Genomic DNA, 15028 nt, shown 5'->3' with positions numbered 1-15028 from the left:
GACTTGCAATGTAGTAATTATATTGTTTGGTATTCTCTTTTGTGTCATTAATTGTCATTTTATACAAGCTGTGAATTATAAAGAAGCCTACGTTTTCTGTAGCATCTGTTCTTGCAAAATGCATGGCCTGCAAGATAAAATGTTATCTCCCCCTGTTTCTGTTTGTAAAGCTACACCGTGGGGCTTTGCTTTTGCAACAAAATGTCCAGCTTGTAAAATCGAACAGCAATTACTTGGCATTTGAATGTTTTGCATTTTGTTTTAATTTAAACTTAAATTAGTACAAGTTTATGGCTTATTGAAGCACCTGGTTCTTATTCGAAGCTCCTTGGAATATGAGAACATGGAGGGGAAGTATTCACAACCATTTCTGTACTCAAAGCATTTTTGGACCTCTCAGCTGAAACATTTTATGTTGTAACCGATCTGATAAAATGAAGACATTCTGCCCATATCACAATATTGATGAAAACCTTTGTGATATGCTATAATTGAGAGGATCCTGTTGGGCATATTCATTTTCTTTGTGTTCTCTCAATTGATGATGATTCATCAAATTGACTACTGTATTTTGTTCCATGATTAAATAGCTTTTATATTCTGATTACATTATACTTAAAATTATATTTTCGCTGTTATAAACAAAATAGTAAATGGCTTGGGAAAGTATTGAAATGGCCATTATCTAGCAGCTGTGTATTTCGTCATTGGACCTAGAGAAAGATGCTTGTGCTTTTGAATTTTGCTGAGTTCATCCTCTACAACCAGCTTTGCTCAAATTGTCTCAGTGCATCCATCATTGGTTACCTGAGTGAATAAAAAGGGACACTTGTAGGGCACTTATAGAGGATTCCACCATTGTTGGAGTGCCTCCCTCCATACGTATATTCAAGTGATTCAACTCTATTAAATAAAATTGTTTAAAAAAAAAAAAAAACAACCTGTGAGTGAGTTTTCTTCTCCCCTACCCAACCCTGGTATTCTCAGATTACTGTTCCTCCCTTCTTATCTCTCCTCTTCCTGTTCTTCCTTGTTTGTGTTCAACTGTAGTCTTACTGCCGAATTGTCAATTTGTTGGCTTTTTTCTCTCCGCCACCTCACTATTCCATGAGCCAAGATCATATATAAACATGTAAAACAAATGAAATCCTTCAATACAGCACGTGTGGTGAAGCAAATGAGTACACTAATGTTAAAATATGCAATTTATGCTTTTTCAGTTGAAAAACAATTAAAAAGCATACTTAATATTTGAAATGTAAAAATCTTGTTATTATTGTGATAAGCACCTTTATATATAACAGAAGGAATGAAATCGTTTGATACAGCGTGGCAGGGAGCCGCAAAAGAATGATGGCATAAGAAGAACTTACCTTTCAGCATTCGGCGATCGGCGTGAAACGCGATGGTGGGCGGAAATGACGTCTTTCGTTCGTTCGTACATGAGAGGGGTGTGTTACTTGGTTTTTTTCCCCGTCAAGCAATAAATTAAATGGTTTTCACATATATAACACATTAGTTTCACTAATTTCCATTGAAATACTCAGGTATTTCCGTCAAATCTCGCTATTTCCGTCTAGATTACGCACTGCCTCTACCGGACGGCCGTCATTGGCTGTCTTGAGGCACGTGGGGGGGGGGGACAGGGGACACCGGAGACGTGGTAGACACCGGGGACATTTCAAACTCGGTGCAATTGTATACAGCGCACGCGTTGTAATAAATCAATAAAGAGTGTGCAATTAAAGCTCAATCAAAGTGGATGATAGTACAAATTTAAGACAACCAGATACAACAAGGTACATTATTGTTGGTAAAAACATTTTACCTGAAGACAAAGCGGATAATGGATGTTTGAGAATTTGATCTAACATCGTGCTTATTTCTTAAAGCAATGAAATCAAAACGTAGGGTTTATTTTACTTAACACCAGAGTTCATCATCAAAATGTGTAGGCATTGATAGAAACCTTCATGGTGATAGTTCTTGAGGAAAGAAGCTTCAGAGTTATTTTGTTCTGGTTGATCCAGGTGGACATCAATGTCATGCTCAGGTTTAACTTCCACTTTCACAAATAAATCTGGAAAAAAGCAACGTATATTAAATGCAGGCACTCTTGTGTAACATACTTAAGCAGTTTTTGCCACATTACATACTCTTAAACTAGATAAATAAGTTCCATGTTGTATTGAAATTGTTGATTTGAGGTCTTCCTTGAGAGAAAAATAAAACACTTAACCCACGGATATAGCGGGGCATCAAATCATTACGATATCAAAGCATTACATTATGTACAAACTCCCTTGATAAACTGCCTCTAACTGTATGATGAGGGGAGTGGAGAGGATCAAAAGAGTCAGCAAGTGGAGAAAAGCTGAGAAGTGGTTTTGTAAAAATCATGCGTTGATGACCAATTGTATTGAAGGACTGGACTGGTCAGGTACCTTAGAAACATGCACACAAGTCTTTGTGCTACCCATGTATAAACTGCCATCCTGGTTTTTCTGCATGCAGCGAATTCATCAATGTGTGCTGTGCTCTGATGAAGATTAAACTGAGTTCCCCATCTGCAGGCATTTAGTTAGTGGACATTTAGGATCCCGCATTGTCTTTCATGAAGAGCAGGCAAGGTAATCCCAGCACCCTTATCAAATTTGAAAACTTCCTGACCTCTACCCTGTATCAGCAGCAAAACTGGTCTTCAAACAATGCTGCAAATGAAATTAAGATTGAAGCACGTGAGTTTCTCCTGAGGATTTGCCAGTAAGTGATGCAACCAGTCCAGCGGCTTTGACTAGAATGGCAGTGTTGACTATCTACATCGTCCTAATCGTAGCTGCGGATGATTGATGAGATGAGAGCGGATTGGCTGTTTCTTTCAGTGGCATGTGAGAGATGCAATTTGACTTTTAATGTATGTGGATTGTAATGGATTCGTACTCCCAAAAAGGCGACATGAGACCGCTGGAAAATAATGATCTCACAAGACGCCGAGCGGAGGCGAATGCACAAGCACGAATAATCCACCATAATGCTATGGTTTCACTAATTTAAAAATGCGGCCATTTCAGTGCATGCAGTTGACCTCACAAGTGGAATTATCTTACGATGGAAGATGGACTCTCAGCTCAAAATACACAGCAACTTGTTAAAAAGGTAAGATTCTGAACTGGTCACTCTATCATAAACAAGCTGCTTCAGCTCTCGCAACAATGGATGGAGGCCCTCACTGTGACACGTGAGATCAGGGCAGTCTCTTGGGACATATCTTGAGCTTTCTATCCAGTCCGCCACCTCCACACATGGCTTATTGACTTCCTCTACTCTCATTGTAAACACCACGTTTTTCTCAACGGAATCCTTTGATCTCCTCTCCATGTCAAGCCGAGGTTGCCCCAAAGCAGTGTGCTGGGCCCAGTCTTATTATTCATCAACAATCTTACTGAATGGAAAATCTTTATCTCTTTACTGATGACTCCACACTCGGCTGACATCCCTCATTCTTCAGTGACAGGTAACAGCCTCTTCAGTCTCTTCAGAACTTGATAGAAACAAAAACTGCTCAAACACTTGGAAAATATCTTTCAATTCTGACAAATCTTAATAAATATATATATATATATATATATATATATATATATATATATATATATATATATATATATATATATATATATATCTCTATCCAAAAGGATCATCTGGCAAACCCTCCCATCGCCTTTCTTAACAATCCTCATGAAGAAGTTCAGTCACTGAAACATTTGCGTCTTACTATCATTACTATCAGCCATGATCTTTCTTGGGGAAACCACATTTATGAGTTGGCCTCCAAAGCCAGAGTGGGCATCCTCGATTGTGCAAAGTCCTTTCTTAGCACACCTGAACTGTTATTCAGCAACAAGGCCTTCATCGGCAGCTTGATGGGGTACTGCTCTTCCCTCTGGGCTGGCACCGCTGCCTCACATCTCGCTCGGCTTGACGCCATGGAAGCCAAGGCCTCATGGTAATTGGAATCTCATCCAATCAAATTGCAGACAGGGTGGTGGTGTCTCTTTGTCCTGTCTTCCCCCCCCCCCCCCGCCCAGGTTTCTGCTGGGAACACATCCACCAGCAACCCTCTTCGAGTGAAACTCCCAAATTCCAAAATGACTGCTCACCTCCACTCTTCCATTCCTCATTTTTTACAGTCTGTGGAAACAAGTTCCACATTCTCTTCATTATCATTCTTCCCTCCAGGTCTTGAAGACAGCTGTTCACCACCATCTGAGATCATTCCCCATCCAACAATGATTTGTTTGGGTTGATTTTTACCTCTGCCACCGAAGGTGGAAGGAGGTTATGTTTTCACCCCTGCCTGTCTGTTAGTTTGTGTGCAACGTATCTCAAAAAGTTTACGGATTCAGATGAAATTTGGTGGGCAGGTTGGGAATCTGACAAGGACGAACTGATCTGATTTTGGTGAAGGTCCTGATCTGGTTATGAGAATTTGAAGTGATTCATCACCATTGAGAGAAAGGGCTAAACTGATATAGAGCGCGATATATGAAAAAGTTGTGGATGGATTCGGATGAAACTTCATGTAGAGGTTGGGTGTGCGACGACAAATTGATTCGATTTTGGTGAAGATCCGGATCTGGTTACGAGAGTTATTTAATTTTTAAAGGGATTATTCACCATTGCTAGATGGGGCCAAAAACGCTATGTAGCATGATATTTCAAAAATGTATAAGACCCAACATGTTCCAGTGGAGCAGGCATTGTGGGGTGGAGGTATGCGCTCTACCGAGTGCCCTTCTAGTTACTTTTTTGTTTCATTCAACTTGTGTGCAGTTTGTTTAACCACATGTGTCGTTCACCCCAAACCTTCATCTCACTCCGATTTCCACTCTGCTGGTATTGTTGTTTCTCCCTTTCCATTTAATCCTTTTCCATTCTGCTCCAGATCTTCTGCGAGCCTCTATCATGTATACAAAATAAGTTAAAAATTCAGTGCTGAACAATCACAGATCCCATCAGAAGTGATGAGGATTATACAACTCACCATTCAGTTGGTTGCTTTGCTCCTCTTCCAGCCCAAAGGAGTTCACATCCTCTATTTTTATCTGCAGAATCTCAGAAGATCCTTCCAGCTCCTCAACCTTCATTCCACGCCCGAGCAAACTCAGCTGTTCTGATTCTGGCTTTGCATGACAGGAATCCTTCCAACAGCCAACTTGCGCATACATGGTGGGTGAACCTTTAAGGAGGCAGTAAACATATCACTTTCATGATGTTTGCTCCACACTGAGAATGCTGATCCCACACTACCAACATGTGAAGTACCTCTGTACTTGTGACCTTATATTCTGCCCAAGTCAGTTACAGCACCTTAAATATTTTTAACACATACATGCACCCTTTGACACTCACAAAAGTAAATTGAACAGGTTGCAGGTTCTCAAGACAATACTGTAATTGTACAAAATGTTGATGTAAATTTTGATTTGGCAACATATAAAATGTACTTTAGATATTTATAAACAAAAGTTTAGATATTGAAATAAAAACTGAGCCTGTTGAGGAGTTTTTGAATGAACATAGTCAATGGTGAGAAATTCATCAGACTGGAAAGTAGTACTGGGTCACCTGTATTAAATATTTAAAGGGAAGACCATTTGTATCATTAGGTAGTTTGAACACTTTCGGAAAGTTAAGTTTCTTTATTTCTTCAATGAGTATATTTGCACAGGAAAGAGCAAGAAGAATTGTCAAATCCCAAAATTCCACATGTTCAGCAATGGACAAATGGGCAGGATTGTAATTTTAACATTTGCTTGGACACTCAAATACCGCTCAGATCCCAAACCCTTCTTGATACACCTGTATACCCAGAAACCCTCATATCCCTTCTTAAAACAAAGCCAAACATCCCTTACACATCTGCGGATCATGGAAAATTGTGTGGCCAAGTACTTTTTTTTTCATCTGTGTATGCCACGATGGCCCTCGTGATCTGTGAGGAACTCCATTACTTATAACTCCGCTTCCTGGTGTCCTCTGACTAACAACCACCCTTTTCTTCCTTTCCCCAAGCAAATTCTTGCTCCATTTAGCCACTGTACTGAAGATTCTGCCAGATCCAACCCTAACTAACAGCCCCTTGTATAGCAATTTATGAAATGCCTTCTGAAAGTCAATTTGCTCAAAGAATTCCAATAAAATTTAAAAACATGATTTCCTTTTCACAAATCCAGACTGGCTGCCTTAAATAAATTTTTGGTATCTCTTACCCCTTTCGCTGTCCCGCTATGCTCTTCCCTTATTCCTTTCTTTGTCTTCTGCAATGTGGGGAGAGGGAAAGGAGAGAGAAGGGGAGAGGGAGGATAGGGGAGGGGGGGGCAGAGTGAGAGGGAGACATAGTGAGCGGGAGGGAGGGAGGGGGAAAAGAGTGAGTGGAAGGGAAGGGTGTCAGATTAAAGGAAAAGAAAGGGGGTGTCATTATGAGGGATAGGGCCTATGAAATAATAAAAATGCATGAAAAAGTGTGTGTGTACACACACACACACACACACACACACACACACACACACACACACAGTATGTATGTATATATATATATATATATATATATATATATATATATATATATATATATATATATATATATATATATATATATATATAGTAAGTCCTCGCTAACCGGAAGTTCACATATCGTAGTTTCGATTTTTCGTAATTTAGTTTTAATGACCAATTTTTCAATTAGCGCAAACAATTTATGCCTATCGTAATGTCATTGCAAGGAAAAACGCAAAAAAAAGTTTCAAACTGCCTGCAAAAAACAACAATCACACAGGATGCGCATAAACACACTTTCACTTTACTGCGCATGTACTGTATGCTGTACTGCACGTATTCTCTTCACGCTCGCCTGCATACCTTCCAGTATGAATCCCAAGCGACCCGCAAGTCTTTTGCCGAGCACAACTCGTTTCAAGAGACAACGAAAGGCTGTCACATTGAAGGTGAAATTGGATATAATTAAAAGACATGAACGAGGTGAAGGGACAACGGAAATCGGCCGCGCGCAGCAATCGCTGCATCGACTGTACATTCGATCGTTCAAAGTTCGGCAAAGATAAAGAAAATATCACAGATTGCGACCAGTTCGAGTGCAACGACACTAACGAGAATGAGAGATGGTGCCATGCACAACATGAAGCGTTTATTATGTGTGTGGATAGAAGATCAAACTAAACGTCGCATGCCTTTATCTCTTGCTGTGATAGATATATATATATATATATATATATATATATATATATATATATATATATATATATATATATATATATATATATATATATATATATATATATATATATATATATATATATATATATATATATATATATATATATATATATATATACACATTTCAGTAACAATATATATATATATATATAAATATATATATATATATATATATATATATATATATATATATATATATATATATATATATATATTTCAGTAACAATATATATATATGGATTTCAGAATCCGGTCTGATGAATGCATCCACACATCCAGGTCCTCAGACAGTTATTTCCTTCAGGCAGTCACACCTTGACGTTTTAGCCAGCAATGGCAACGTATAAAAATGTATGTAAAACGTTGGCGTACGCTGAAGTTTTGATGTGTTTTTTTAAGTTTTGGTCGTATGCATAACATATTAGTAACGGGCACAGAACGTTTCATTGTCTTATAGATAACTTATACCAACGAATGCTTAGCCTGTTGTCGGCGTTCACAACCTATGCCCAACAATAGTTTAACTTAGGCATAGCGCGCTGCACGTATCGCCAACGAACTCGTGACGTAGCCTGTTAAAAACCTGCCGCACGCCGATTTAAATCATAACCGCCTGAGAATTGGAAGTGTCAACCACGCAGTCACACCTGGACGATTTAGCCAGCGTATGCCAACCTATGAAAAATATGTCTAAAATACTGGCACACGTCGAATACGGTATGGGTAAGTTGTGTATACGTTAAGAGCACGCTGAAAAACGATGAAGTACGCTGTCATATTTCGTGGTACGTCTAGTACGTCGTGAAATTTCAAGCATGCTGAAAATTTTACGATGTACTCGACGTATGGTTCACAAGTTCCACATATGCTGGCATAAGTTGTAGGCACGTTACGTGGTCGTTGACACACATTACTTGTAAGTTACTCATAAGTCCAAACACGTCAAGGTAATGTTTAGAATACCCGAAACTTAATTTTTAACCTATGAGTAACGTGCTTTGAACCTATGTGTAACGTATCTCAAATGCACATTGACGTATTTGATCGACGTCTTCCGGACGACCACAGAACTTACTGAAGGTGTTTCTAACTTACATCTACCGTATAATGGCATATTGGCAGCGTTTAGGGGAATTGATGTATACAAATGGGCTTCACAGGAGGAACCCGTCAGTGTTCCAGACTCCATGTTGAGTAGATGTCCATGTCAGTAGTATCAGTAGTAGTAGTAGTAGTAGTAGTAGTAGTAGTAGTAGTAGTAGTAGTAGTAGTAGTAGTAGTAGTAGTAGTAGTAGTAGTAGTAGTAGTAGTAGTAGTAGTAGTAGTAGTAGTAGTAGTAGTAGTAGTACGTTCATGTCGGCAGTAGAAGGTGAGTGTGATGGGTAGGGTGTGGGTGATGATGGACCCTCCTTGCGTCCACGAATATGAGACCACTTTGCACCATTGTTCGATGTTCTTTTCGGCTAATTTTTGTTTTGTCATTCCCAGGCTGAACTATTTTTTTCTTTCAGTTTTTAAAGTATTCAAAACGAGTTGGGCAAATGCATAATGTACTAGTAATGAACACAGAACGCTTCGATAATTATAGATAAGTTATACCAACGAATGATTGGCATGTTTTAGGCATCCACAACCTATGCCCAACGATAGTCTAACGTATGCATAGCGTGGCAGCGTATCGTCGACGATTACGTGAGGTTTGCTATTCATAGGCTGCCACTTAACTTTTAATAAATGGCTGTCACTCGCCTATTGTTTTTGGACGCTGGTGCTCGGCAATTGAAATCGTTTCCATTGAACGACTTAAATCGCTTCCACTGGACTATTGAAATGGTTTACACTGAACGATTTAAATAAATGGCTGTCACTCGCTTATTGTTTTTGGACGCTGGTGCTCGGCAATTGAAATCGTTTTCATTGAATGAGTTAAATCGCTTCCACTCGACTATTTTAAAAAGACGCTGCCGATCGTCAATTGGAATCATAGCCAAGCTGGACATCGAAGAGCCATCATCATCGTCATGTCGAAGAAGTCAGAAGAATGCTGCCAAGAAGTCTCCTGGCCGTGGCCGTGGACGCCGACGCGCACGCATGGAGGATTCATCATCGCCAAAACCTTCTCCACCACGCTCACCCTCTGACGGAGAGGATGCTGCCTCCAACGCCTCTCGGGCATTGTCCGAGGAATCCACAGCTGCGTGCGTGGCCTCCACCTCCCCTCCACAAACCCTTGCAAAGAAGAGAGCCAAGAAGACACAGTTTTGCCTTAATTTCAAAGAGGAGCAGCTGATATGCGATTTCCTTCACAAGAACGCCATCCTCTGGGACATTAAGAAAACGGACTACCGGAGGGTGGACAAGAAGGCCAAGCTCTGGGAGGATTAAGCCAATGTCATGGGGAAGTCTGTGGAGCACCTTCAAGGTTGGTTCAAGTCCCTGCGAGACACCCACACCCATCTCCGCAAGAACAAGAGCGGTGACGGCGCCCACGAAATGACGGAGAGGGAGCATTGGGTGTAGGCAAGCTTCGGTTTCCTCAAGTCTGTGGTCCGCCATCGTGCCGAGCCCGTCAAAAGTGTAAGTATAAACACATTAATATCAATACTAATATTTAGTTATATTAGTTTTACTGTACAACAGATCTCTAAGCAAATTATTAATTGATTACTACAAATCTTTGAATTTGCCTCTTATTTTTGCCTTGTAGTTTACTAAACAATTGTCATGATTGCAGGTAAAGGAAACCATTGCAGCACACAGTGGGGACATCGAGGCTGCCGAGGCTGCCAGTGCAGAGCTCATGGTAGATGAGGACAGCACGCCCTCCCCTGTCCCCTATTCATCCTCAAAGGGAAAGGGGAAGCGTGGCCACCACGATGACGAGTTGCTGCAGTCACTCCAGAAGAGGGTGCACGAGTCTAGGGAGCTCCTCAAAGCTCTTGCACAGCCTCAATCTATCACAGCCACCATAGCCTACGCCAACTACATGCGTGACATCTTGCTCAGCATGTCCAAAACCAATTTCCAGAAGGAAAGGTCAGGCTTCAACAAAATCCTCAGTGTGCTGTTGGATGAGGACAGTGATGTGGAAGAGCTTCTGACAGCCCACACCGTCCCCGCTTGTGCTTCCGTGCGCACAAGTACAGCAACAGCTACGCAGCAGCCACTGCAGTCACGGCACCAACAGCAGCAGGCTCAGTGCCAGCCCATGATGCCTCCTCCCCCTCACCATGGGTTCCAGCATACTCCACATGTGAGTACGGAGCAGCCAAGCTCCGCTTCTGCAAGTGCTGCTATAGGGTCGGCTGCCCAAGAACTGAACCAGAGCCCAAGCGACCTTGACACTAGCAGTCAGAGCTTTTTCAACATCTCTGGGTTCTCAGGAATGCTGAACCTGTCAAGTGATCCCATTGCCGCCAGCACCCCTTGTGTCGAGCTAAACACACCTCAACCACGACAGAATTTCAAGTCAATGCAGTGACAATGGCGTTGTGTACTTGTCAAGTTTTTTTCGTTTTTTTTGTTTGGGCCATGTTAGTGCCATTTTTTATATTCTTTTGTCCAGTACAATAGTGTTGCATTTTTTTCAGACCACTGAATAAAAGTTCAGCAAACTCTGGATGTTTTTGGATGTTGTTTTATTAATATATAATTCATAAACAATAATTAACAATTAAAATCCAGGAGGCAGCATCGCTGGTCGCTCTACTTTGAAAGTTGGTTTACGCGACTAGCCGATATTCATGTACATGCTATTAATCAATTTAGCACAATAAATATGATTTACACAAACCTTCTAGTTTGCACCCAGAAGCCCGCCTTGTGAAATTTTGGGCATGTTTCCAAAGGGACTCTATGAAATGGCAGGCCTGCCAATCACATTGGTCTATTCGTTAATGTTTTTTTTTTTTTTTAAGCCTGTTGTTACACTTTCTCCTTGGTCACATTTTTTTTTTTTTAAAAAGGGCCCTCGGAGGTCTAGTTTGGAGGTATTTTAATTTTTGTACCGTCGCCAATAAGTGCACGTTTATCAATTAAGTATTTCAGCTGCTTTTAGGCAACGGAGGTGTGCACAGGAACCATTCATTTTTGTGTACGCAAGAGCAACATTGCACACCATTCACCCAAGTGTCATGTAAATCGACATTTATTTCTTCGACATATTGGCAATTAACCATTCCTGAAATGTTCGACATGTACCGGCCCATAAACAATGTCCTCCTACCATTTTTTGGGTTAGGGCTGTAAACCAGCATGAAGGGACCTTGATAGATTGCGCACAGAACTCTAAGCTTCGCTTTTTTTTTTTTTTTAAATTTGTGAGGGCAAATTTAAAGGGCCGTTGCGATGCCGTTGCTAGGGCCCGTGGACACATATTCGGACGAACAAGAATCCCCACATATATTGGACCTGCCTACCAAATGTCATTGGAATCTGTTGAGTGGTAAAAGGCACTACGCTTGACAAAAGTTTTTGGGACAGACACACATGGGAATTACCAGAATAAGTGCGCTGTAAGAGCAGCCAATAAATTATGCCCTTATCCCTTATGACTTTATCCTTTGTAATAAATCACTGAAACGATGTTCATTTCAAGAGGAATGTTATTGCCTCTGTGGTCCTTTATTGCATGAATAATGCAGTAACACAAATATCTATATCATGTTTTCTTGCCACGGAACTGCACCAGCTGAGGAGTTAACCCAGTGTTTGAGGAGATTCCTCTGTTTTTTTCCTTCCTTGGAGGCAGTGTTGTGGCCTGTAGCTGTCTGCGTATCCTCTAAGTGATGTCCCTCTCGCTATGCTCCTGGAACAACGTTGCATTTCTCCTTCTCTGCCCGCTCAAGCTGCTGGTTCTGTAGTCCTGAGTACCTGTGATTCCAATTTCTTTTTATTTACTTATAAAGCGCACCTACAATAAAAACACACATTGCAATGCGCAGTACAATGACTAATAATATAACGATACATGAAACATTTAATTAAGGTAAATCATATAATTCCAAGAAGCATAGGCTAAAACTTTTTTTGCATTCTATAAAGTATAACATATGCTATGTAAACATGAATTTCCTGGTCCTCATGAGGTGGTGCAGGATCACGCACGTTTTGACAATGAGCTTGACAGTGGAGGGGTGATGCTGCATGGGAGTTAGCATAACCTGGAATCTGTTAGCCAAGATGCCGAATGAATTTTCTGCTACCCTCCTTGCTCGGCTAAGTCTGTAGTTGTAGATGCGTTGGTCATTCGTCATACCCCGGAGGCTGTATGGCTTCATCATGGTTGGTCGTAGAGCAAACGCATCATCACCGACAAAGAAGTACGATACGTCCTGGTTGTCGTCTGGAAGAGGCTCAGGGTCAGGGAAGCCAAGGGTACAGTCTTCAGCGCATTCCTTCAGCTCACAATCATTATAAATCTGTGCATCTGATGCTGATCCAGTACTGCCGATATCTGCCCAAATGAATTTGTAGTCTGCATCTACAAGCGCCATCAGAACAATAGAGTAGAATCCTTTATAGTTGAAGTATTGGGACCCACTCTTTGGAGGACAGCGGCAGGCCACGTGCTTCCCGTCAAGTGCCCCACATGTATAGGGAAAGTTCCATCGTTGGTAGAACTTGTCGGCTATGGCGTGCCAACCATCAGGAGTACTTGGGCAAACAAGCACCTCATCCACGTATTCGTCAATAATAGCTTGGCACACTTCTCTGACGACTAGGGACTGCGTGTTATGAGGGACCCTCCATCCGAACTTCATGGAGGCATACTTGCTTCCAGAGGCAAGGTGACGCAAAGTCAGTGCCAGCCTCATGCCAGGCTCAAGCGGATCCCTGTAGAAGGTGTACTGCTTGGTTATACTTGGACCCACTCTGGCTAGCAGCTCGTCGAACATCGCTGGGGGCATTCGCAGGAAGTTGGTGAAGGATGCATGGTCCTCGTTCCAGAGTTCCACCATGAGCTGGTCATACATGCCGTAATGGCGTCGCCTCCCGATCCACGGTCTCACCCAGTTCCTTCTCCTCCGTTCACGTCTTCTTCTCCCGGCTCTATTGGCACGCAACTGGTGCAGTGTCAACTCGATGAGGTCATGTTGATGTTCAAGGACAGGTAGGTATTGTCTTCTCAGCCTTGCCGTATCCTCCATCTATCGGAATGACATGAACATGTACTCACCACGAAGTCAAAAAAAAGACAGGTTCCTCCTGTGAAGCCCCTTTTTATATAGCAATTCCCCAAATCGCTGCCAATACGCCATTATACGGTATCTGTAAGTTAGAAACGCGTTCAGCAAGTTCTGTGGTCGTCCTGAAGACTCAAATACGTCTACATACGTATTTGTGCGTAGGACATACTTTACAAATAATTCCCAAGCACGTTACTCATAGGTTATAAATAAGTCACGGGTATCCTAAACATTACTTTGACGTGTTTTGACATATGAGGAACTTTCAAGTAACGTGTTGCGAAGTGTGAACAACGATCGTGTAGCGTGATAACGAAACGTTACTCATAGGTTAGAAATAAGTTTCGGGTAAGCTAAACATTACCACGACGTGTTTCGACTTACAAGTAACATGAGTAACTTACAAGTAACGTGTGTCGACGTGTGTCAACGATCGCATAATGTGACTACAACTTATGGCCAGCGTAGCGGAACGTGTGAGTCATACGCCAGCATATGTCGTAAAATTTCAAGCATGCTAAAATTGAGGACAACCGCAAAGTACAACGATGAAAGCCAGCGTACTACGACGTATGGCAGTGTTTTTCAGCGTGCTCTAAACATATACAAAACATACCCATAACGTATTCGATGTGTGCCAGCGTTTTAGAGAAATTTTTCATAAATCGGCATACGCTGGCTAAATCGTCAAGGAGTGACAGCGGCTTTAAATGCATGCTCAGATTAGCCCCATCCCAATGTCTAATGGGATTTTAAATGTGATGCGTTGAGAAGGGTGAAGAATAGATCCCCTCTCTTTTGGGAAGCTCATTTCTTTACGACAGACACGTTTACACACATTTTTTTTCGCGAGCTCTGATGCGTGCCCTTATTTTTCCTCAGCAGCGTTATTTCACGAGCTCTGACGCACGCCCTTAGTTTTCCTCAGCAACATTTACACACATTTATTTTGTGAGCAATGACGCGCACCCTTATTTTTCCTCAGCAACGTACTTTTGCGAGCTCCGACGCCCGCCTTTTTTTGGAGCGCATGGGTCATCATGGTAACCATGCGCAAGTGAGGCAGGATGAGCTTTGGGTGGACTGCGCCCTCCGAGACGGCTCGCAGATATAAAACGAATTGGAGGTCCATTCTGAGAACAGAGAGGAAAAGGGAGAGAGATGTGAGGAAAAGGGAGAGAGAAGTGAGAGGAAAAGGGAGAGAGAAGTGAGAGGAAAAGGGCGAGAGAAGTGAGAGGAAAATGGAGAGAGAAGTGAGAGGAAAAGGGCGAGAGAAGTGAGAGGAAAAGGGCGAGAGAAGTGAGAGGAAAATGGAGAGAGAAGTGAGAGGAAAAGGGCGAGAGAAGTGAGAGGAAAAGGGCGAGAGAAGTGAGAGGAAAATGGCGAGAGAAGTGAGAGGAAAATGGCGAGAGAAGTGAGAGGAAAAGGGCGAGAGAAGTGGGAGGAAAAGGGCGAGAGAAGTGGGAGGAAAAGGGAGAGAGAAGTGGGAGGAAAAGGGTGAGAGAAGTGAGAGGAAAAGGGTGAGAGAAGTGAGAGGAAAAGGGTGA

General features: G+C 41.8%; 1 protein-coding gene across 4 annotated transcripts in view; it reads right to left on the bottom strand.

The window, feature by feature from the left end:
• Nucleotides 1-15028, bottom strand: part of LOC147009444 (uncharacterized) — a 113909-nt gene that overhangs the window by 67628 nt on the left and 31253 nt on the right. For 2 of the 4 annotated variants that reach the window (XM_085861924.1, XM_085861923.1), the window contains exons 2-4: nucleotides 6270-6317; nucleotides 5042-5236; nucleotides 1970-2080 (exon numbers count right to left, since the gene is read on the bottom strand). In XM_085861924.1, coding sequence (XP_085718050.1) covers nucleotides 1970-2080; nucleotides 5042-5225 — 295 coding nt within the window. In that variant the 5' untranslated portion in view covers nucleotides 5226-5236; nucleotides 6270-6317. The remainder of the gene's footprint in view (nucleotides 1-1969; nucleotides 2081-5041; nucleotides 5237-6269; nucleotides 6318-15028) is intronic. The other 2 variants (XM_085861921.1, XM_085861922.1) reach the window with 1 other exon arrangement.

The sequence above is a fragment of the Eptatretus burgeri genome, chromosome 17 (genome assembly GCF_056783735.1).
Source record: "Eptatretus burgeri isolate ZD-2024b chromosome 17, Ebu_testis_v1, whole genome shotgun sequence".
NCBI lineage: Eukaryota > Metazoa > Chordata > Myxini > Myxiniformes > Myxinidae > Eptatretus > Eptatretus burgeri.
This window is presented reverse-complemented; position numbering and strand designations above follow the sequence as displayed.